Source organism: Peromyscus maniculatus, chromosome 20, assembly GCF_049852395.1.
Source record: "Peromyscus maniculatus bairdii isolate BWxNUB_F1_BW_parent chromosome 20, HU_Pman_BW_mat_3.1, whole genome shotgun sequence".
Lineage (NCBI taxonomy): Eukaryota > Metazoa > Chordata > Mammalia > Rodentia > Cricetidae > Peromyscus > Peromyscus maniculatus.
The window spans coordinates 8230937-8255438 of record NC_134871.1 but is presented as its reverse complement, the minus strand read 5'-3'; the positions used below and the strand labels follow the sequence as shown (position 1 = coordinate 8255438).

General features: G+C 39.5%; 2 protein-coding genes across 2 annotated transcripts in view; one reads left to right on the top strand and one right to left on the bottom strand.

Annotated features, from left to right (window-relative positions):
* On the bottom strand, window positions 1-24173 carry Mrpl13 (mitochondrial ribosomal protein L13). Its single transcript, XM_006982384.4, has 7 exons — window positions 24018-24173; window positions 21780-21903; window positions 15458-15551; window positions 9823-9883; window positions 6951-7037; window positions 5838-5959; window positions 1-239 (listed from the first exon to the last, which is right to left on the bottom strand). Exons 1-7 carry the CDS (start codon window positions 24042-24044, stop codon window positions 218-220), a joined length of 537 nt encoding a protein of 178 aa, XP_006982446.1. The 5' UTR covers window positions 24045-24173; the 3' UTR covers window positions 1-217.
* The window catches only part of Mtbp (MDM2 binding protein), a 73615-nt gene continuing 73244 nt past the window's right edge, over window positions 24132-24502 (top strand). The window contains exon 1 of the mRNA XM_006982383.4: window positions 24132-24502. Coding sequence (XP_006982445.2) covers window positions 24385-24502 — 118 coding nt within the window. The 5' untranslated portion in view covers window positions 24132-24384.

Genomic DNA, 24502 nt, shown 5'->3' with positions numbered 1-24502 from the left:
TGGATAACCAAGTGAGCGGTTTATTAACATTTACAGCATTTAAACCAGGCTCCACAGAGAATTCTGTGAAGTAGTGTGTTCTACTGCAGTGTCTTGCTGAGGCCTGCCTCGGGTGTTCCCACGGTGAGCTCAAGTGCTGTTTTCTCTCTGTTCCGGGTCAGGGGATTCCTCAGGAAGCATCCAGTCTCTTGCTGTTGTTTTGATCACTTCCACTTTCCTATAGCCGATAATCTTCAGGTCTGAAAGATAAAAAAAACCCGTGTGTACTTCTTCATGAACCATTATTCCATTTTCTCCTGGCTGAAGAAGATTACTTTTTCCCCTTTAAAATGGAAGTGATTGTTTACTGAGACATCCCTAAGGACAGCACTTCTAACACACATTCAAAACAAAGTATCACAAAACAGAAGAGACAACTTCAAAGTACTTTAGAAAGTAAACCAGTCTCTCTGTGCCTAAATATTTATGTGCTTAGTAAATGAGAAAGTTCAGTTTCTCAGGCTGGCGGGTTGCTCAGTGGGTAGAGGTGCTAGTGTGCAGGCCTGATAACATAAGATTGATCCCTGGTGGCACATGCCTTTAATCCCAGCACTTGGGAGGCAGAGGCAGGCGGATCTCTGTGAGTTCGAGGCCAGCCTGGGCTACAGAGTGAGTTCCAGGAAAGGCTCAAAGCTACACATAGAAACCCTGTCTCGAAAAAACAAAAAAAAAAAAGATTGATCCCTAGAACCCACACCAGGGCAAGAGAAAATGGACTCCCACATATTGTCCTGATCTCAGGATGCATGTTTAATGTGTTTTCAAAAAGCAAGAAAACAACAACAACAAACCCCCACTAAAATCACAAGTTTTTTTCTTACTTAAAATAGATTTCCTTTCATGTTAGCAAGTGCTGCTGATCTGTTCACATCCAGAAGAGCTGCTTAGAAGGTCTCATGTGAGCAAATGGTACCACTGCAAACCCCAGGTCTACGGTTTACACCAGTGATGGACTGGTTGAAACAGGATGGGACAGTTGCAAAGCACGCTCTTCCCTAAGCTCGGCTAACAGCTCCCGACTGTGAGGAACAGCAAATCAACTTAAGTCCTGGAAAACGCCACATGACCAGGCTAGCTAGCAGTTATAGAAAACCCTGAAGCTGTCACCCCAGATCCCTGCACCTTATAGGATTAGAGAATGTAAAATCTTCCTTCACTGTCTTCAAGTTTTATAAGGACACGGGGAAAATTCTTGTCTTAATATTACTTAAATTAAACTGACAATACGCACATTATCAGGAGGAATGGCTTTCATGTCAGAGGTCACATACTGAACTTAAAGCCTTGATCCCTTCAGTAGCTGCAGCCCGAATAGGGTGCTCCTTGGGGTGTTTCCTGGTGCCACTGTTCCCAGCACCTGGAACCCCACTTTGCTTTTATAGCATCATGTGGATTACTCATTAAACACGTTGAACCTGATCCTGCTCAGTGGGAAGACAATTCCAAGACCACTCCCGGTTGTCCTCATACTCCTGTCTCCATCCCCTCCACCCCTCTTGGCAGGCACATTTCTAAAAGCATACTCAGTAGCTTGTGTTACATGGAGAACGTGGGATTTCGCTGTAAATTTTCAAGCACCACTGACTGTTGTAGGATATTTGTACCCGTGTGAAGATGTGTCACTGTGATTGGTTTAAATAAAGAACTGAATGGCCAATGGCTAGGCAGAAGGAGGTATAGGTGGAACTTCTGGGCAGAGAGAAAGAACTATGGGAAGGAGAAAGGGTGGAGTTGCCAGCCAGAGAGAAAGAGGAAAGAGGAGGTGTAAGATGAAAGGAAGGTAAAAAGCCACAAGGTAAAACATAGATTAATATAAATGGGTCAATTTAAGTTATAAGAACTAATGGGACAAGCCTAAGCTAAGGCCCTAGCTTTCATAATTAATAATAAATCTCTATGTCATTATTTGGGAGCTGGCTGGCGGGTCAGAGAAAGACTTGTTACAAAGGCACTCAAACTTTCCACTCAGTTTCTCTATAAAGGTGAATTTTGTTAATATAAAGCATTATTAACAAGTGAGGAATTAAAATGCAAGGCAGTTCAAGATAAATGCAGTCTTTCCAAATAAAAGCTCTCCTACAGAACTATGTAAAACTCAAAACTAAAGAAGTCTAAAATGATCCAATTTTTATTTTTAGCCTACACAATAAAAAATTTCCATTTCAACAAGAGTACCACAGAGTATATAATCATTGGAGTTGTGTAATATGCTGGCAAAACTGCAACAATTATGGAAATAATTACTGAGAGTATTTAAATAATTGTCCATGTGAAAGCTACAATTTCAGGCCACTGAAGTATAAAGAAAGAATAGCCCTGCTGTTTTTTAATTTCTTCTCACAAATAAGGAGAAATTCTAAGTGCATACCCTGCAACCACACTTGTACAATCAGGCACACACCTACTTTGTAATATCTAGAGCATAAAATATAAACTTTATAGCATTTTCCTCAAAAAGATTCTGTATTCTTTAGGTTTAAAAGACACTAACATGACAAATTTACCCACTACTGAAAGAAGTGAGATGAACAGCCAGTATTACCAACATGGAAAAATGGCTTTACTTTTGAAAAAGTTATGACTTTTGTTATCAACAGATTTCATCTCTTATCTCCTACCATTATTTTAAAAAATGACTAATCAATAACTAAAAACACAACCTCTGTAAGCACTAAAACAATTTAAATCAGTGGTTCTCAACCTTCCTGACGCTGTGGCCCTTTAATATAGTCCCTCGAGCTATGATGACCCCCAGCCATGAAATTATTTCTGTTGCTACTTCATCACTGTAATTTTGCAACTGTTGTTAACAGCAATGTAAATATCTGTGCTTTTTGATGGTCTTAGGTGACCCTGTGAAAGGGTCATTTGACCCCTGAAGGGGCTGCGACCCACAGACTGAGAATCACTGATTTAAATAAAATCCCAACAACGTTAGTTTTTAATTAAGATGAAATCAAACTTATTAATCACCTACTGGCTTAATGTTTAGGTTGACAATTATTACTGTTGTTCAAAAGCTTTAGCCTCCAAGAGGAAAGTTTATCAATTTCTAGAATACCAAAAGCCAACAAAAATCCCCATGTAAGTTTTATTACCAGGGATACAAAAAAACCAAAGGAGGCCACTTCCTAGTGTATTAACTCCTGGTGTAGTCCAGGACACCTGCTTCAGTCATGTCTCTGCAGATTCACCATCAGACCGATCCTGAATCATTTCTAACCATTACATTCCAAATTAAGACTATAGTCTTGGTTCAGCTATTTTTGGTGGAATGAAAGTTTATTTTAAGTTAAGTTCTTCCTCCAAAAGGAGATTTTTATCACATAAAGGTGAACATTCAAAAATAAGAAATTTCACTTTCAGTGCATTGAATTGAATGGTATTTGAGGTACTTTAATTTTACTTCTAAACTATACAGAATTTACAAAGTGCTAAACATCAATGGTATAGGCCAGCAAGGTGGTCACTCGTGGTTACTAAAACTTAAGCTTATTAAAATGACATCAGATTCAAGTCTATTCCTGTCGCAGTAATGACAGTACAGGGTTCAGTCCCACAGCTGGCCAGAGCTGGCTGTCTATGAAGCTGTTCCTGGTCACATGCGTCTCATGCACTAAAACTACCTGAACCGAATGGCAGCTCTAATATGCAGAGAAAACGACATTTTGAATATTTATGTTAAATGATTAATATACCTATACATGGTAAAGTTTCAGTAAGTGCATATCCATATACTATTTTGGCAATAGAAGTTACCACATGTTGCATTAACTACTTAGGAGGAAAGACCACAACTTTAATGAACCCTAAAGAAAAGCCCGACGTCTAATGCATATTCCTGCTACAGGGGACTATGGAGTGAAAGGGCAGGAAAATCCATCTCCACTGCAGTAATTCAAAACCAAATCAAGCGGCTCCAAGTTCCACTGAGAATCTCCTTAAAAATCATCAGAGAAAAGCCCTTTCTGAGTCTATTTATTTAGTGGAGACACTCAAGTTACAATAAGCAGTGTGACTAGTATGGTTTGATATAGCAATACTAAATAGACTTAGTTTTATAAATTTATAAATTCAAGTTCATAAAATGTTTGGGGACATATTTGGTTTAATTGCACCCGTGGTAGATCTAGTAAAAAATGCTATCACAATTCTTCTGGTCAGGAATATAAACTTACTTCTGATGGTAATTCTGTGAGACTAACAGACATGGAATACCTCTATTTCTGGGACATTGTTACAGAAGGCAACTTGACAGGACATATTATGCACTATTATAGAATGTAATTTATCAAAACTGAGTATCTGGGATTCTTTCTAGGTATATACTTTTATATAACAATGCTACATTATCAAGCATGCCGGTACTGTGTAAGTTCAGATGAGGAAATAGGCTTATTTAGGGGTACAGACCTAGGTCATAGAGAGGCAAATCCAAACTGAAGTATGGAAGCTGTGTGGATTAATTTTGAGGGAAGGATTCATTCATTTTCAGAAGCACTCCCTGAGCCCTGAGAACACATGCTAAGTACTATCTCCATGAGCTGGGTTTCTCAGATGCACAGACTGCTCAGTCCTTATGTTCGCAGGCAGCAGTAGTAGCCGACATGTTTACAGTCTGGCACACCACAGATGCACAAGGCGAGGGAGGCGCTCCAGGGCTACAGTTGGGAGGGTGACTGAGGAGCTTCCGCTCCATCCCTAGTCCACCCCTCACAATGACGAGGTTTTAGTGACTAGTCCACACTTTCCTTTGCCTCTGTTTTCCAATTTATAAAAATAGGGACCAAACTATACTAACTTACTAGTTACTCAGAGGATAATTAGCTGTGATAACATGTAAAGCACGCACTTTCTTGCTATTTTTACTGTTATTAATATAGAGACAAATAGTAAAAGATATAAATTAAATTATTTTAGGTAGTGATAAATGTCTGTAAAAACTGAAAAATGATTGTTTCATTTTTTCCTAAACATTTTTTTTTTTAGAACTTTACTTATAAAAGCTAATGAAGAAAATTATGTACCTTAATTAATTCTCTTGGTAAGAATATGCTGAATGCTTATGCAGCATGCTGGGCACTGTGCTCAGCACTAAGCAAGACAAGAATACAGTCTTCTTGTGAAATCAAGTGAGCAAAACGAGACACTTAAGAGACGAGCACACACACATCTCAACTGCACGAGGATAAATAGAGCAGTGAAAAGAAAACCCCATGAGGACTGTCTACAGTGGGGAGCCTGAGCCACGTAAGGACTATGGGGGCACTGCCTGAGAAAGTGAGGTGACATGCTTCATCTGTATTCCCAAGTCAGGAAGCCTGGAGACAGCGAGAGAGAAGATAGCTTGTTATTAGGGCATAAGGTACAGGAAATTTTATGGAAGAGAGGAAAACGTTTTATTTTTTTTTCTTCTTCTAGGATCAAAACTAAAATTCCAGAGTCAATGGACTTTTAATTAGGTGACATTCTTATCTTTACAAAACAATGTGAAAATCAAGACTCACTGCTTTTAGGTTAATGACAGTGGATTTACCATTAGAAGAGATAATCACTCCAAATAACGTCACCTCAAGTGAAGTATCCAACCACACCCTTACACTTACTTAGCATGGTCACAAGGCTTAAAGACCTTTGGGTCCAACATCTCCATTGGAGCTTATTTGTAGTTCTTGGCTGCTGAGTTTCAAAGGGGATGAGAAAATGTTTATTCCCACCACCTTTAAGGATCTTATTCTTTTTCAAAGTTCAGCTTGAAAAAGAGGAAAGCAGAGAGACACAAGGAAAGGCACACTTACGGAGCCCACACTCTCGGGAAAGCCTCTACTTCCTCTTGGGTGTACTCATCCAGCCGTTTCGGCACTTTCCGTGGCTGAGGAAGCTCTTCCACTAAGTTCTTGAGAATATCTTCTGGAATATCCTACATCAAACATATTTGAGACTTAAAATTCTTAAAATATATTTCCTATTAGTAAACAATAAACAGTATTAGAAACTAGCAAAAGGAATCAGAAAAACACTATAATTTTTAAAATACTTTGTATAAATCCCTGAAAAGTACAATGGACCAGTGATGTACATTGTAATTGGTCCTTCCCTTCTTTTCTCTCTCCACCTCTTTGCTCCTTGCGACAAGGTTTTACCCAGGTTGGCCATAAAACAATCTAAAAGCCCAGGCTGGCTTTGAATGTGTGATTACCCTACCTCTGCCTCCCAAGTGCTGCATACAGTTGTGTGCCACCCTGGAAACTTAATTTTGAAAAAGTAGTAATTAATTCCTTGTCTGCTATCAGGAGCTGTTGTATTGGTTCATGTTCACACTTCTGCCCAACTGAGTGATGTGCCGGGTCGCTGTATCCAGTACTACTACCTTCTAAACTGGACTTTTCCTTCTCAGAATTTAGTTTGGATATGCAGATTGTGACCTAGCTTGTACAAATTATAATTTCAAACATTCTTGTTAAGTCATGGGCAATAGTTAGCAATCTGAGTCGTTAATCTCTGATCCATAGAAAGCATACTACTTATCACATAAAATGAAACAAAATTACTTTTTCACAGTTGATGAAACTATCATTGAGGACCTCCATTTCACAGGGCACTCATAATAGTCCCCATTAAAAAGAAAGCAGTGACTGACATGCCAACAGAACTTGTAGATCTGTTGTATTTTAACTTGTATTTTATTTTAATAATACGTCACTTAATGCTTTAATGTAGGAATAATTACCAATGTGCATGAGTGCGTATGTTCATACGTGCATGCACTGTGTTCACTTTAAAATACAATAAATATGTTGGAAATCGAGAAACAATTATTGAAAATAAACCTATGGCAATTGTTTGAAGGCGGGAAAAAAGGCTTCCCTGAGCACTGAGGAAAAGCACTGTTCTCAGTGCTGCTGATTTACCTCGTCTGGAAAAAGATGCAACCTTTGCATCATGGTTCTTCTGTGCAGGTTTTTGGGCAGCATGCCATAAGTAGCTAATTTCACAATCTGAAAAACAGATACACTGAGGACTTAGTAGAAGATGAGACTCAGATGGACTGAAAGAAAAACACAATTAGATGGTGGTGAAAAGAAACGGCTGAGAGTCCATGTGAACACAGTAAAGACACAGATGGAAGAGAGTACACAGGGACACCAGAAAGAAACTTTATTACTGTCTACACTACTGTTTTCTGGAGGTGCTACCTGCTTATTGTTTACTGAGAAAAAGAGAAAATGGAAGGGACTAGACATAAACCTTGTATATGCTAATTTTCAACACTAGTCATTTTCTAAGTTTACGTAAGAAGCAGAGGGACCTGAGTCTTGTCTCCTGCAGGAGGGAGAGCAGGGAGATTTAAACTCATAAACTAATCTGAGTACGGTTTCACTGACAGTAAGACGCAGGTTGGAGGCCATTCTAACATAATGTTCTGTTACAGTAAGACCTGGCAACCATTTAGAAGTTCCGCACGTTATCATCTGGGTGCACTGTATCATCTGTTGGGTATGTTAACGTTCACCAACAATTTACTGGTTGTATAGTAGTCAGTGTGTTACATTTTAACAACGTTATTTATGATGCTGTGAAGCAAGTGTTATAGTCAGCCTCACTTAGCAGAAGAGACAACTGACTGTGGGTAAAGACTGACCTCGTTCCATCTACCTATCAAATGGCTGTACTGGCATTCAAATTAAGTATATGCTCCCAGGAACAGAAACACGGTACAATGCAATCACACCCAAAATACACTTCTCTCCATAACTAATTAGGACGACACATGTCTGGGGGCACTGCACACACATACATGCAGGTAAAACACTCATACACAGAAAAATAATTAATAAATAAAATGTTAACAAATTAAGCTCTTTCAATAAGTTAATAATGCAAATAGGTTTAAATAAAATATTTTCTAAGCCTTCACCAAACATTTTGTATTATGTTTCAATTTTTGTTCATCAAAACTGTGATTAGAACAAAGTAGAAAAATGTGTATAAAACTGCCAGAATTAAACCCATTTGTTGCATGGTAACTTGAAAAGTAAAAAATGTTAAAAACATGTTTTATAAACTTTATCAAGTGTCAATATTAAAAAGTTGAATTATATTGCCTCCTAGTGTACAGTTAACATAGCCAAAATGAAACAGAATTAACTTTGGAAACTTTTAAAATACTTATAATTAAACTATACTTTGTTGTGACAGTTAAGTTAGAGAGCATCATCTAGCCAACCTTACAGATTTTCTATACAGGCCTGCCTAACAAGTGGGACGTAAGACAGTGACCTGTGATAGTGTGAAACGCACTAGCTAGGAAACAGAACACTAACTACTTCCTAAGAAGATGTCTGAGCATGGATGATACAGATGATAATGTCTGGAACTTCTAAATGGTTGCCAGGTCTTACTATAATAGAATATCCCTCTCCTGCATTTCATCATGAAAACTCAAGGTAGTATAAACAAACGGTAGCATCATGCCAATTTATCCATCGTCCCTCTAACTTTTTCAGGAAAACAAGGGGTATTTTTGGAGTAATACCTTGTTCACTTATAAATGCACTTAAGAAAAAAACTAGTAGTCACCAAAGGGGAAAAGGGCTGGTTCTTCTGAGTATAGTTCAAAGGTCAGGTTTATGGACAGCCAAAAAGGAAAAATAAGTTGTAAAACAGCAAAAGGAGACAGCAGTGGGACAAACACATGGGTTAGAACTTTGTTGAGTATGTCATTCAAATAATAAACAATAATAGTGTTTATTATTAATAAACAATAATACTTATTATTAACACCATTAATAATAGTGCTTATTTTATCTTTTAATAGTGATATATATTTATTTAATTAATAATGGTGTTTATTAGTTGTTTATTAACATATCTTGTAGGGTTAGGGATACAGTTCAGTGGTAGAGTGGTGGCCTAGCAAGCTAGACTCCGGGTTTAATTTCTAACAAACACAACTTTTTGATATTTTCTTAGCCCTCCCAATTTGATATTCTTGTTATTTATCCTGATATCATTTGACTTCTGATGTTGTTTGTTGGGGAGTGTTTTCTTTTTTTCTTATTTGCTTACAGTCCATTGTTCCCCTGCCTTCCTTCTGGAATCTGTTTCCTCCTCCATGAAATACTGGAAGGGATAGTGGATGTTAGGAGGAGTTAGAAAGTTTAAACTATAGAAAATTATATCCCAGGTAAATGCAAATCAAAAGGAGACTGAACAGCTATATTCAAATTAGGAGAACACTAGAGCTCAAGGGAAGAATATTATTGGAGATAAAGAAAGTCAAACACACTGATGTCCATCTATTTATTCTTTAAGATTATAATCCGAAACTTAAATTCATCTGACACTAAATCTTCAACATATATGCTCCCCAACTGACAGAGCTATATAGAAATAAATAAACCCATAACTTAGATTTTAGTAACTAACAAATAAACTGTCAATCAGACAATAAATCAGGCAAATTAACTGGTAAGATTAAAATATACTAAGCAGACACATTATATTCCTTTGTTTTTCTCCAAAGGTATTTGCAGCGAGTTATCATATTCTAGACAAGGACAGATGTAACAAAAGTAAAAAAGTATCTGAATTCTTTGAGTTGATGTAACTAATGATAGTAATTAGGAAACAGAACTGAATGATAAGGAATATGGCATTAACAAAACTTTGTGTAATACGATGAAGCAGGTATTGCCCTGAATGGTGCCTATATTGGAAGGGAATGGCAAGAACAGTCTGAATCAGTCTCGTCCAGATGACCAACATAAACCGTACGCTTACCGCCACTGGGTCCTTCAGGTGAAGTTGTGCAGCTGTTACCTGTCTAAACCCACCTGGGTAGCTGTTAAAAGAAGAAACATGTTTGTAAGCTGATCATCCTTTTATAATAACAAAATGATTCTAACAAATTATATTTTGCTTCTGGAAATTGCTTATTAAAAATTTATATATATTCGCAAGTTGTCATCTGATCTCCTCTCCACACAAGCATGTATATGTACTTGCACACACATGCTGTGGGATAATGCTTTACACTGGTTTAATAAAACACTGATTGGCCAGTAGCCAGGCAGGAAGTATAGGTGGGGCAAGCAGACCAGGAGAATGCTGGGAAGAGAAAGGGCAGAGTCAGGAGTCACCAGCCAGACACAGAGGAAGCAAGATGACAAGGCAGAACTGAGAAAAGGTACCAAGTCATGTGGCTAAACACAGATAAGAATTATAGGTTAATTTAAGTGTAAGAGCTAGTGAGTAATAAGCTTGAGCTAATGGTTGAGCAGTTATAATTAATATTAAGCCTCTGAGTAATTATTTTATAGGCAGCTGCAGGACCGCATGGCTCAGTGAGACTGGAGAAAACTTCTGGCTACACACATGTATTCACAGGTACACACGTGTGCACACACACACGTTAAAAATAAATATGTAAGCTATGCTGTTAAAATATTATTCTCTTAACAGGTAGTTAACTCAGAAATTTTCTTAGCATAATTATTTTCATATGAATTTTGTTATTTACTCATTCATTCTCTTACCTATTCATTCTATCTAGAGTACCACTTATTTATTTAAAAGAAGAAATAGCAATGAGTCAGAATAATTTATGTTCCCTACCAAGTTAGACTAACTGCATAATGTAGGTATGAGAACCTGGGAACGTGGTGGCAGAGCACTTGGTCCTGAAGTCAAGTTCACTCTCTCTCTTCTTACACTGAGACAGGGTCTCACAGCTCAGGCTGGCCTCCACCTCCTCACAGAGCTGAGGATGCTGCTCAACTGGGGTTACAGCTGGTTACCAATTATTCAGGTAATGATCCTGTTCTAACAGACAGTAAAGGATCACTACGAATTATGTGTTAGTTCCAGGTAATAAGTTACCTACTGCACAGTGCTCAGATCAAATATTGGACTTAAATCGTCAAACTGGAATCAGTGCACTACCCAGATCCAGACCTAGAAACAGGATCTGTCAGTGGCTCTCAAATAATGGCGAGACATTGGTTGTATGTTTGTACGGGAGGTAGTCTAATAAAAACTGTTATTTGCCCCATCTAATTTTATAAAATTCTGAGTCAAAGGAGAAAATCACCTTGGGAAAGTGTAAGAAACCGACAACAATACAGTTATGAGGGCTTACTACCTAAATAAAAGAAAAAAAAACTTAATAGTTTTTTACAAAACAAAAAATCCAAAAGGGAAAAAGTGGACAGCTAATGGATTCTAAGAGAAAAGTTGAGGATTACCCAAATTTAAGTTACTTTCAAGAAATTCTGAAAAGAATTCTAAGATGATTGAGTAAACCACACCTTAGGACTTCAACTTAAAACAAACATACTAAATGTTTACTGAGAAAGATAGGTCATTTTCAAGCTGCTACAACTTATTTGTTTCATGGAATTTCAGTTTTAGAAGAAGAAACACCCGTCTAGACATCTATTCTTGTAGTCTCTCCCTTGATGGAAAACTACTTTGTAATGTCTATGCTAGAGTTTACCTTTCTATTTTCAACACTGGGCTGGCAAATTCCAAACCATAACAGCACTTATGCTATATTTCCAGATTTTGGACTTTCTCCTGAAGGCCCTGGAAAGCTAATATAAATCCCAAGCAGGAGATGACTTGAGTAATGTTATAGTCAATTGAATCTCATAAGTGAAAAGCAACTACGTTTCTTCCTTTACTGAAATGCCCCTGAGGGAATAAGGGAAACATGATTGATATGACAGCCATGAGTTTCTCATATAAATTAATCCAACACACACTTTCTAAGTGCCTGTTTTGCTGCATATGAGGGATGCACAGGTAATAAGACAGGATCCTGTCTTAAAGAGAGTGATGACATGATTTTTGGTCAGTCATGTCAAAACATTTCAATGAATTTAAACAAGGCAATTCAACACTAAAAAAAAAAAAAAAAGAAGTCAATGTTCATAAACGATTTGTTGAGAAAGGACTTTCTGAGACAAGAAGTCAGAAGGATTTCAATGGAAAAGCCAGATTCAATTATACAAAAATTAACTAACAGTAAGGAACACCATAAAGTTCCTAAGAAGCAAACAAACAAAAATTAACAATGGACTAATATTCCAATAGACTAAAAGTACATAAACAGTGGTTAAAAAAAATGCTGGGGGTGCAGCATACTCCTACACGCCCTGCACTTGGAGACAGAGACAGGAGGGTCAGGAGTTCAAGGCCAGATTCAGCCACATAACAAGCTCAAGACAGGCCTGGGCTTCATCAAAGTCTGTTTCAAAGAGCCCCAAACAAATAATATGCCCCCTAAATACCCGAAGGTGATACAAAAGAGCGGAAACCTCACTATTAAGCAAGTGAAAATAATCAGATGTCCATAAAAATTGCAGAGCCTTATTACTATTCATTTGTTTTCAATGTTAGATTATGGCTGCCGTCATCAAAAACCAGGTAGACTTTACAATAGCAGAATGACTCTGGAATTGAAAAGACCTATTCATTCCTTTCATCTCAAAATTCACTTCCTTTCCAGAGGTTTTTTTTTAAGTGAACTTACATATTTTATAACGTTAATGGATAAAAATACTATCCAACTTTATAAAAGCCTAGATGCTTTCATTTTTAACATAGAAGAATAATGCCTGGTAAATCACACAGTACACTGCTATCCAACGCTATAAAATCATTTTTATGAAAGGTTCTCAGAATTTCATACTAGGTAAAAAAAGATATAAACTTACATACATACTAAAATGCAGAGTCATGGATCAGAAGTGGATTTTAATTTAAAACTCTATTTTCTAAAAGTCACATGTATTAAAAATCTACAACCATAAAGTACCATTTTGAACACAAAACTGTGATGCAGTACTGAGGAGCACAGGAAAGCGGTGTAGACAAGGCATGATGAGGAGCAAACAGGAAGAGAGAAACAAAGTGATCACCCCGGGCAACAAGAACACAGGGAAGGCATTCCGAGGGCTGACAACAACAAGCTAGTGTTAGTGGGTGAACCGGAGTCCTTGAGACGGGGGACACGACACTCTTTGTAAAGGGACAAACGGCCCATGCAGAGGCATCGAGGTGAGGAGTAACAGTGTATTCTCCAAAAAAGCACGGATGAAGGAGCAGTGGTACCGTGTGCTGACCACGCGCCAAGGAGCGTGAATCCTCCCGTCAGTGAGAGGGCACCACTGTTTGACACCCTCCTCACACTAGAGTGTGAGTCTTCCCGTCAGTGAGAAGGCACCACGGTCTGACACCCTCATCAATCTGGCTGCTCACCAGTGCTCTGTGCTCCTGGGGCTGTGCTGCTGGTAGCTGCTTCTGCCTGTCAGCTGCAGTAACAGTCCAGCTTCTTGGTGAGACACTCACCTTCAGGCATTTGCAATATTATGTTCTCATGACTTTTCACATTTCTTTCCCAGTTCTCATTTTACAGAACTTAGAGGACAAAGATTTGCCAGTAGCAGAAGTTACTAGAGATGCATGTGAGTTTATTTCTGTGAAATTGTATAAGGTTTCCAGAACATGGGGCTGGAGAGATGGCTCAGAGGTTAAGAGCACTGACTGCTCTTCCAGAGGTCCTAAGTTCAATTCCCAGCAACCACATGGATTGAGATCTGGTGCCCTCTTCTGGCCTGCAGTCACATATGCTGTATACACAAATAAATAAATAAATCTTTAAAAAAAAAAAAAAAAAGATTTCCAGAACACACACACACACACACACACACACACACACACACACACACACACACACACACACTTTTTTTTCGAGACAGGATTTCTCTGTGTAGTTTTGCACCTGTCCTGGAACTCACTCTGTAGACCAGGCTGGCCTTGGTCTCACAGAGATCCACCTGCCTCTGCCTCCCGAGTGCTGGGATTAAGGGCGTGTGCCACCACCACCCGGCTTCCACAACATATTTTAAGGGGAGGAATGGACAGAATCTGGCTCTAGAAAATAAAGTTACTTGAAGCACTTAAGATGTGCTTGGGCAAGAGAGGAAAAGAACAGACTGTGACTTCAAAGGTGAAGGTGCAGTCAGAAATGAAAGAATGATTGTGATCAAGAGTAGACGATCAGGGCTGAGTGGTTAGGAGCACTAGCTGCTCTTACAGTGGACCTTGTGGTGATATTTTGTTTGTAATCTAACAAATAAAGCTTGCCTGAAGAACAGAGTGCAGAGCTAAGCCACTAGTTAGCCATAGAGGCCAGGCAGTGGTGGCGCACACCTTTAATCCCAGCACTTGGGAGGCAGAGGCAGCGGGATCTCTGTGAGTTCAAGGCCACCCTGGGCTATACAAGATTGATCCAGCCTAAAAGAGAAACAGAACCAGGCAGTGGTGGCACACACCTTGGATTCCAGCCCTTGGGATCTCATGCCTTTAATCCTAGCACTAGAAAGGTGGAGACAGGAAGAGGTATGGCTAGGAGACAGGAGCTCAGCTCTCTTTTCTGCCGAGGATTCCTAGAGTAAGAACTAGTGGCTGGCTGCTCTGCTTCTCGGATCTTTCAGCTTTCACCCTGATAACTGACTCCGGGTTTTTATTATAAGACCAATTAGGATTCGTGCTCCAGGACCGGTTTGCCATTCCACTCACATGGCAGCTCACAGCTGTGTCTAACTGCCGTTCCAGAGGCCCCGACGCCCTCTTCTGGCCTCCTTGTGCACTGTACCCGAGTGCTCTGTATACACACACGCATTCAGGCAAAGCATTCACACACATAAACTGAAAAAGAGTGGAAGGTCAACATTTATAACCATAACTTGGGTGACAGCACAGAGGTAGATTTAAGTAAATCTTGCCCTTCACCGGAAACTATGGGTTAATTCAACATAGATGGCAAAACCAGGATGTCAAAATAATATGATGAAGAGGAATCTAAAATAGAGCAAAGCTAATCTCTTGCTATTGGATTAACACAACTAAAACACACATAAAGGAAGAGACATAATTTAACAAGGACATGGTTTTTGGCTGACAGTAAATGTTCTGAACCACAATAGCGACATGGCCTTGAAGAAAATCTATTTTACAGGAAAAGACGACCTAGCTGGAAAGGTGGAGGACAGAGTCCCACCGTCCTTGGGAATCCTCAGTACACCAGTAAGTACATTTCCCCAAGAGAGATGGTGACAGACAAGATGGGAGCCAGAGAAGAGTGGTCATCCCTTACTGTTCGTGTGAGATTTCCGTGTTCAGACGGTACTGCAAACAGTGAGAGGAATTACAGGAAGGAGAAAGACTGACCGTGTACTGCGTGGTGGTCTGTTTTTGGTCAACAAGCTTGACATGCAATATCAATAAAATCAGTATTTTCTAACATGCTAATTATATAAAAAACAACTACCTTTTTCCTTTAAAATAAGGGTAACCGTATTATTAAAGCCACACATCTGAACTGTTTTCCCTAGCAATGATATTTTCTTACCCGGTATGTGAGGAGTACACTTTTTGCTCCCATTTGTTTCCAGAAAAGGCAATATGTCTTGTGTTTATTATGACAACATGATCTCCACAGTCACCTGGATTTCAAAAGAAACAAGGCAGAAAGACTTCGTATGAAAACATCAAACATCAAAGCCTTAAAAACAATGGCTTGACTATTTAGTTACCAAAGTGCCAACAACACATTCAAAAATAAAAATCACAGCGCAAAATCACAATGCTTGAACACATCTGTTTCATTTGATATACCACGAAGATCTCAACACTGGGAGAAAGGTAAAATACAAATGTGAAAGATGGCAATAGCGACAACACATTCTTTAGAGGCAAGCTATTATTATTCTGCTTACTCCTCCCCTTGAAAACTCCCCTGCTAAAACTTACATTTAAACACTTCTATTACATCTAAGTAGATGATACAAGTTTTCCTTTACACATAGCAAAGAAAATGAAAACAGTATGTACATAAAAGTACAAAGTCTATTTTACCAATAGGCAAATTAGAAACAAATGTGAGACATTACAATTGATTAGTATTCTTTTCAATTTTAGACAACAATAGGACACTATGACTTTATGCATTAACTACTGCCACAAGGCGTTTTCCAACCACATTTAACTAGTTAGATCTAAATGGCACTCTCAGCAAAGACTGCAAACAGACTGGACAGGACAGATGACCTGAAAACCACAATACGTGTATTGTGTTAATTTCCTCATGAAAAAGACCTTTACGTTTGTGTCCATCTAAAAACAAACTGAAATGTCAACATGTAAGTTTCCACATGAACCACTGTTCATAAAGTCATTGGCTAATCTGAAACATTAAATCACTGTTGTTCTACTTAGAAAAAAACAACAACAAAAACTTCAAAAGATTCTAGAACCGTATTTTAAAATGTCACTAAAAATAGTAAGTATAAATTAGTATACTACTAGAAACTCCAAGTCACATGAGAAGGTTCTATGCAAAGAAGGTATTTGAACCCAGAACGGACAGGTTCATACTTTAGCATGGAGGGTGAAGGAAGGGGACAGAGAGAGCAGTGGTTTGTACTCTCAGTATAAAGTGGGGAGAGGCTATAGGGAGGAACTGACAGCCTGCTGCTGCTGGGCTGGAAGGGGACGTCTGACAGTATTGGCCTGATGAAATGACCCAAGCGCCTATGAGTGACAAACGCTGGCCAGGGACATTTGGACAGGGAACCAGGAGGTCAACTGAGGAGGGTGTGAAAATGTTCCAGAAGCCTCGGCATGCTGAATGACCCCGGCGTCACAGAGCTCACAACTACAGCAGCTGAGACCTTTCAAGCTTAGGCGATTTGCTGATGCTCACACATAGCTACCAAGTCAGACTCAGCTGTGATACCTACTGAAGAAAAAAACCACATCCTTAAAAAGGCTTTATATGTACAAAATATCTAATGTCACTTAAAAATTGTACAAAAAACATCAAAAAGGCTCTTTTGAGGGGCTTTAGTTAACACAGCACAAATAAGATGAAAACAATGTCTTTTACATCTAGGGTACAGATTATTTTTCCATAGTAAGTTATGTCAAATCTCTTTAAACACCTTGCTACTACAAAATAAAACTGACCCGCACTAAATATTTGTGTTTAAGTGAACTACACATGAATACAAAAGTAACCAATGGTGGAAAAGACTGAAGTCCTGATTATAGTATGATTGGTTTTGTCTAAATTTGTTAATGAAATCCATACCTTTTCATTTAAAATTTTAAAAAGTTGTTTGTGTGTGTGTGTGAAAGCAGGGCCCTGTGTGCCATGAAGCTCACACGGGGGTCAGAGGACAACTCTCCGGAGGTGGTTGGTTCCTCCTTCCACCTTTCTGTGGGTCACTGGGATTGAACTGAGGTTGCCAGATGTGGGCAGCAAGCGTTTGCCGTCACTAAGCTGCTCACGGCACAATTTTAAACTTTTAACTAAAAATGCACAGTTTTGGTCCATGTACTGGTGGTAAATAAATCAGCATTCCTGCATAATTTTTTTTAGACTCTGTCATTTTATGTTTCCACCGAGAGATGAGTAATACAATTTCTCCATTTTTTTTCACTCATTATCACTATTTTTTTTTTTTCTTTTCAAAGCTCACTGTGGTTTTAATTTGCATCTCCCCTACTGGCTTGTATTAATTAGACTAGCATGTACCTGCCCTCTGGTCATGCACCCTGTTCATTTTCTAATTAGACTGTGACTTCCTAGTGTTGTTTCAGTTCTTTATGCAGTCTAGGTAAAAGTCCTTTGTTAACTGGTTTGCAAACATCTCCTTCTAGCCTGACGCTGTTTTTCTTCCTCCCCACAAGCCCTACTTTGGCATGTTGCTTTTTTTAAGCTGAACCTAAGAGTCTTCGGATGTCTCCGTCAACCAGTGCAGCACTGTTCTTATATACTGTAAGGTTTGGTGTAAAAATATTCAAAAATTGCTCTTCAAAGTAAGTAATAAACAATAAAAGTTGACACTGGCCTTTGTGCTTACTTTCAATCTTCTAAGGTCAAATATGGAAAGATTCACATGAACATGATTTCTGGCATCCGAGCCTGTGTGTAGCCACAGGTCACTGTGTGACCACAAACACTGGCTGACTATGAAGACGGTGATAACACGCTGATGAGTCGTGTCATCTGCTCCTTGACCTACATCTCCCACAAAAATCAAATCTCAGAGTTACAGTACTAATGTAGCAAGTCTAAGACCAAGGTGCAATCTCCAGTAAAACAGAGAGAGAGAGAGAGAGAGAGAGAGAGAGAGAGAGAGAGAGAGAGAGAGAGAGGAAAAATAAAACAAAGTAATTTCTTAGGGGCAAGCCTGTTTGCCTGTTTCTCCTAACATCTTGCAAGGCCCACCAGCAAATCAAGCAGTTCAAATATTATGTTACATTCTGATACCTTAATGATCAACTTTATAGCCATCCCTACAGGTCTGACCATTTGCTGTTCATTTTCAAAAAAAAATGTATACAGTGATTATGAATACCTAACATCCGTTAACTGCTTGTTAAACTACTAAATGTCAGAAATAAACTCTTAAAGACAATGCGTTTACCAACCACTGAAGATTTAGAATTTGACTATAGTGACATCTTGTGGCCATGAGAAGCTTTGCTGATGTAGTTAACATATTAAACCCAGTGAGGCAAATGGGAAATTTAACCTTTAGAATGTTAAAGGTATCCAACTTCATAGAGAAGCTATTCTGTTCTTAAGAAAGGATGGCCTCCAGGCAGTCAGGACAGTTCTTCTGCTGTTCCAGCAGAGTGTGTACTTGTAGCATCTAAAGAACACATAAGAAACAATGACTCCCTCTTAAACAAAGTACTACTGAGGATGCTGGTCCCTGCGGTCCTTGGAGACAGCAATTAGTGACTATGACTTGTTTTGGTATACCTCCTATTTCTTATCACTGCGGTTTCTACAAAGGCAGTCTCAGTGGAACTGTTTACTGTTTATTGATTCTATCCCTAAGGAACAAATACATGGACAGGAAATGCTGTAAGTGCTAAAAACCACACAGAAGACAATGTGAGGAAGCAGGAGCCCAAGGGTCGGGCCCAGCTATACTATGACGTAGCTGAAGGACAATGAGGATGTCAGGATATTCTTCCTTCAGTTTTTCATCTACCTCTGGGGCAGGTAAAACATCTCAAGTCAGGAGAAATTATACAAATTTGCAATTCTGTGAAGATGCATGGTTTTGGTTTGCCAAATATTTTTTTTTAAAGAAAAACAGCTATTTATTTTTAGTGAAAGTACAAATACTGCTCACTATTTCTTTCAAAATTCAGTTGATCTCATTGTTCATGACTTCTTATTTGTAAATTTCCTTAGCTGTTAGAACTTGAGTTGCCTGATACACACATTGCCAGCTTTGGCTACAGAAAACAATGTCCTATTTCTTCTCTACAATGCAAATAGTGCCGTTCTGAAGGTCTATTTAGTGTTGTAGTTTTTGCACTTATATTTTTTGTTAAGTGCCTTCACTCTTAAAGTACCCCTCAACTCTGGTACTGGAATACTGTGTAATATTCCCGAGCATAGGAGGGCTGTGCAATATGCTCTGAGAGATAATGTGTATTAGATAAACTTAGTTCACAAGTGAGTTATAATATTGTGGATCAAGAGCTCAGTGTTAAAGAATATATATATATATATATATATATATATATATATATATATATATATATATATTACAGATTTTTACAGAAATCCACACAAACAAGGTTAGATATTGAGTGGATAATAGAAATATTGTGACATGCGTTTCTCCTTAAATTCTGTGTAGTAGTGAGTAATCCAGTTGTCATGGTGACTACAGACCAAACTCAGGGAAGAAAAGAGGTGACTGTATTTATAAAGCATCTGTTTGAAATGTCACGCACAAGCTACTTCTGATGAGTATCTGGTAGGAGCCACATACTACATGAGGCGCATGAGCATGGCAAAATCCTTAGATTCATATTCTACACACAGATTTCAGAGTTCAGATTATTCCAATACTCTACTGAAAGTTTATTCCACAAGGAAGATCAATAGGCTTAACACAGAAGAAAAATTATAAAGCCTTGCTCTTAGCTAAATCCTATCATTTGAAATAACTTCTTTCTTGCTCCAGCTTCATGGATCTCAAAATCTAGCTGCTCAAATGCCAAGGCCCTAGATGAAAGGTTTTTTTCTTTCTTTCTTTCTTTCCATTTTCTTAACTAGTATTTATAAATGCAAAACATTCATACAACAAATAATTTCTACATTCCAATATTATGGGTACTTAAGAGTTCTTTGTTTTTTAAACTAAGTCTGGTGAAGAAAGGTAGACAGCAAGTATGTTCATGTCAAGTGATACATAAATGTTATTTTAAAAAATGGCAAAGTAGGGTTCAAAGGGTGAGTGGGCAACTGGACAGAGGGCCCAAGGAAGGCCTTGTTTAGGACAGAAATGACTGGCCAGAAAAACAGAAGATACAAAAAGTGAACCATGCAGAATTGGGAAAGAACAAGCAGGGGAGAAGAGAGTGTGAAGGGACCCAAGCAAACACGTGCTTGCTGCACAAATTAAGGAGACAGCAGCAGGCCTTAGAGGATTGCTGAGAGGACAGATGGGAATAATGTAAGAGGTTCAGGAGCCACATTAATAAGTCCTGTAGAGGACAGGCACAACTCTGCCTTTTATTCTGTAGTTCTGGAAAAGATAACTCAGCCTAGTCTGTGCAGGAACTATGTATGAGCAAGAAAGTGTAGAGAACAACAGTTCAAACAGAATAGAGGCAGAGTAAGAAAAGCTGACAGACTGCAGGGATGCTGTTTGCTAATTTTTAAATTAGGTACACTTATGCAGGTTGTGGGGACTCAAAAAAGAGTCACAGAACTTAGAAGTAGAGAAGGCTTCAAACCAGAACATGCAAGAAGACACAGATACTATTAATTAAGATGGGAAAAACTGAGGACAGGCTGGTTTGGGTAGGGAAAATTCAGGAGTAAAATGTCTCTAATTGGGCTGATTTACTGCAGATGACTACTAGGTACCCAAGAGGACATGCTGAGCAGAAACTGGACACAAGTGTAGCATACAGGTCAAAAGCAGTGACAGGTATTAGAAAGGATTTGCACACATAGTTCTTAGAGCTCTGAGATGGAAATTAGTCACTCAATGAATGAGAAGAGGTCTCCAGGCTGTGCTGTAGGATATGCCCACTTTTTAGTGAGAGGAAAATTAGGTTGTGACAGGAAAATGCCTCAGTAAACAAAGTCAATCTAAAATGCCTACAAGCCTAACTCTTATAGAATGAAAACAGTCTTATCATTTTAGAAATAGCATACAGAAAGCAATTCTTTAATTCAAGAGTGAAAGGCAACCTACCATATTCAGCTAGCTCTGTCTTTCTAGGGAAGGAATATTAGAAAATAGGCAGGACTGGTGTTAAAAACTCTCTACTCAAAGACATGTCACATAAGAAGAGACATGTGCAAGGGAAACCCAACTGACAGGGCAAATCAGGATACTATTAGAATGGAAGTAAGGGCTACTGGAGATTTTCTGCTTGGTAACCACATAACATAGGGCTGTCCTGGAAGAACTGGTCCTTCTGTTTCTTTTTTTGTTTGTTTGTTTGTTTGTTTTATCAGTAAGTCAAATTCAGTTAGCATCCGATGAGGACTTCCAGAAGGACGGAATGCACAATTCTCATACACAAAGAAAGGAGCCCTCAGACACAGCACAGTCAAAGTTCACATGGTTCCTCTCTAGAGTGCAAACTATGGCTGCTAATGCCGGGTGTAAGACAATACTCACTCAGCTGGTGGTACACTGGTTTATGTAACCCTTGAAGTTTTTTCGAGGCAATAGCTGCAAGTTTGCCAGGGGGCTGCATTTTGCCATCTAAGAGGTACCACACTCGAGCAAAAGTGGCCCATTGCTTGAAAAGAAAAAGATGAAGAAAATTCTAGTTAGAATGGAAATAATTAAATACATCATTACATGCCATCATGTGTTGCTACAGCCATATCTGATGGAAACGGCAGAAGTCATAAGGCCAGCACAGCTGCTTGATAAGGATCCAGCAGAGCTGAGGCACATGATGGCCACTGTGGCAACTTTGGTTTTCATCTCCACCTGTTGCATATTGGGCAGACTTTTAATATTTGCCCAATTTAGGGATACTGGATTGATGGAAAATTTCTTATGAATCATTTATACCTTCTCCCAGGAATGCTGCTTTTAAGCTTCCCCAGGACATACTATCCCCCAACTCCTCTGCTTCTAGAGAGATATCCTTATCTACCTGAAAGTCTTCCTTATGCCTTGGAGGTTATGACACACATAAAGTAACCAGAGGTCGGGGCGGTGGTGGTGCATGCCTTTAATCCCAGCACTTGGGAGGCAAGAGGCAGGCAGATTTCTGTGAGTTCGAGGCTAGCCTGGTCTACAGAGCAAGAGCCAGGAAAGGCACAAAGGTACACAGAGAAACTCCGTCTCGAAAAACCAAAAAAAAAAAAAAAAAGAAAAAAGAAAAAAAAGAAACCAGGTCTCTTTATGAGGCTATAAGACATTCCTGAAACATTTGTCCTTGTACTTACCCAGGAACAAGATATTCAAAACAAAGTAAACTCAAAAAGGTCAATAAGATTCAGTGGGCTAGAGGAATTAGTCACAGTTCAGATTACAAACCTCTTCCCACTGTATACTCAGGCAATTATGTGACACATACAGTAACAAAGTTAGATTAACTGAAGTTACCCTGCCCTACATAAGTACTTATACTAATGGGCAGAGAATGGAGGGGAAAGATGATAAAAGAATGAGATGTCAGGACCTCCCTTTCTTATCAAAATTAGCACATGCAGAGCCACTGTGGTGTCAAATGACCAAGGAACAACAAAATGTCAGGATCAGACACATAAACAAGCTCTATAAAGGTATAAAATGTAAACATTGTATTATGCCAGGATTTAAATACTAACTGCAGCAGCTTTGGTTTGAGGATTTTTCTTAGGCACTCTGACCATTAAGAGTTAATAATACACTGCTTGGGACATGGCAAAATGCCCGGGATTGCTTCAAGATTTTGTTTTGGTCTGGTGTCCTTGAAGCAACCACAGTTACCAGCCTGAGAACAGGCTGTCATTTGCCTCTAGATTCTTAAAAATTGGGTTGTAGGGTTAATAAGTGAAAAATGATAACTGTTTATTAATGATGTCAAAACTTGAATTCTTTTTTCATCCACATTCAATCCTTTAACACATACTGTGGGCTTTTCAGCACTCCAGTGTTTTAGCCTGACTTGTGCATGAGTATCTTTCGTGGTATACTAGAATAGCAGTTCATACTGATTTTCCTCTTTTGTCCTTCACAGATCCCCATCTGTGAACAGTCTATCGTCCACCTGGCAGCCTGGGTGCTAGGTCCTTTTAATGCCTAAAACTTCTAGGTCAAAACCCTCCAGCAGGTCCCCATTCTTTGCTTCTTTTGAAACAGTCTCATGTAGCGCAGGCAGACTTGAAGCTCGCTACGTAGCTGAGAAGAATGGCCTTGAACTTCTGATCTTTCTTCCTCCACCTCCCAAGTGCTAGAATAACATGCGTGCACCATGCCAGGTTTATGTCCTGCTGGGGATGAAACCCAGGGCTTCCTTCCTGCATGCTAGACAGGTACTGAACTGAATCAGCTACAGCTCCACCCTCTCCCCTTCCCCGCCAGTCTCCATTGTACCAAACAAACATCTTTCAATGGTTTTCACTGCTCCATGTCATTCAACTTATTGTCTCACTGGAATTCTCTCCTAGGACTTTCTGTAGGGAACAGAAGACCCGAGATGGGGAGGCTGAAGAGAGAAAGGAGTACCCAGAGAAAGATATCAAAGCGGTGGCCTGAGTCACAACCCTCTGGTATGTGACTCCCTAAGGCGCTTCTTGGCCACGGGTGTCAGCTTCCCTGAAGGCTCAGCTTCTGTACTAAATCCCCGTGAACCACCGCTCTTCATTTTCGCCAGCGTCAAGAGCACACCACCACGCCAGACGTGCGCGAGCTCACCTGGGGCGCCCTAGAGAAGCTGGACATGCTTCCCCACTTGCAGCGTCCTCCGGTTTCCACTCCCCCAGCCCCGGGGCACCAGCATCACCCATCCGGCCGGAAACACCGACAACTGAGCACGACGGTTCCTACTTCCGGTGAGCACTCTTCTGCTTCTCCGCCACGCTCCGGTCCCGGACCTCCAGGAGCCGTTTCGTTATGACATGGAGCAAAGAGTGTGGCTACTGAGAGAATAATTTCCAAAAATAATGGGCGGAAAAAACCGACCTAGGACATTATTCCCGGCCAACCTAGGCGGCAGGAAACCGGAAGTGGGCGTTGCGCGCGGCTCTTTTGAGACCTAAACCTGAGGCTGAGCGCGAAGAAAATGGATCGGTACTTGCTGCTCGTCACCTGGAGGGAAGGAAAGTGTCGATCGGTGGCCGGTGGGGAGAGCCAACCTGGGACTGAGGCGGCTTCCCTGGAGAGCACCGAGAAACAGCCTC

What these genes read in the sequence shown, in the direction of transcription:
- Mrpl13 (XM_006982384.4), bottom strand. Translation starts at nt 24,044, where the DNA reads ATGTCCAGCTTCTCTAGGGCGCCCCAG. An exon ending in GCTTCTCTAGGGCGCCCCAG is followed by an intron (nt 21,904 to 24,017) that starts GTGAGCTCGCGC and finishes TTTCTTTTCAAG; the next exon opens with CAATGGGCCACTTTTGCTCG. An exon ending in ACCAGTGTACCACCAGCTGA is followed by an intron (nt 15,552 to 21,779) that starts GTGAGTATTGTC and finishes TTTGAAATCCAG; the next exon opens with GTGACTGTGGAGATCATGTT.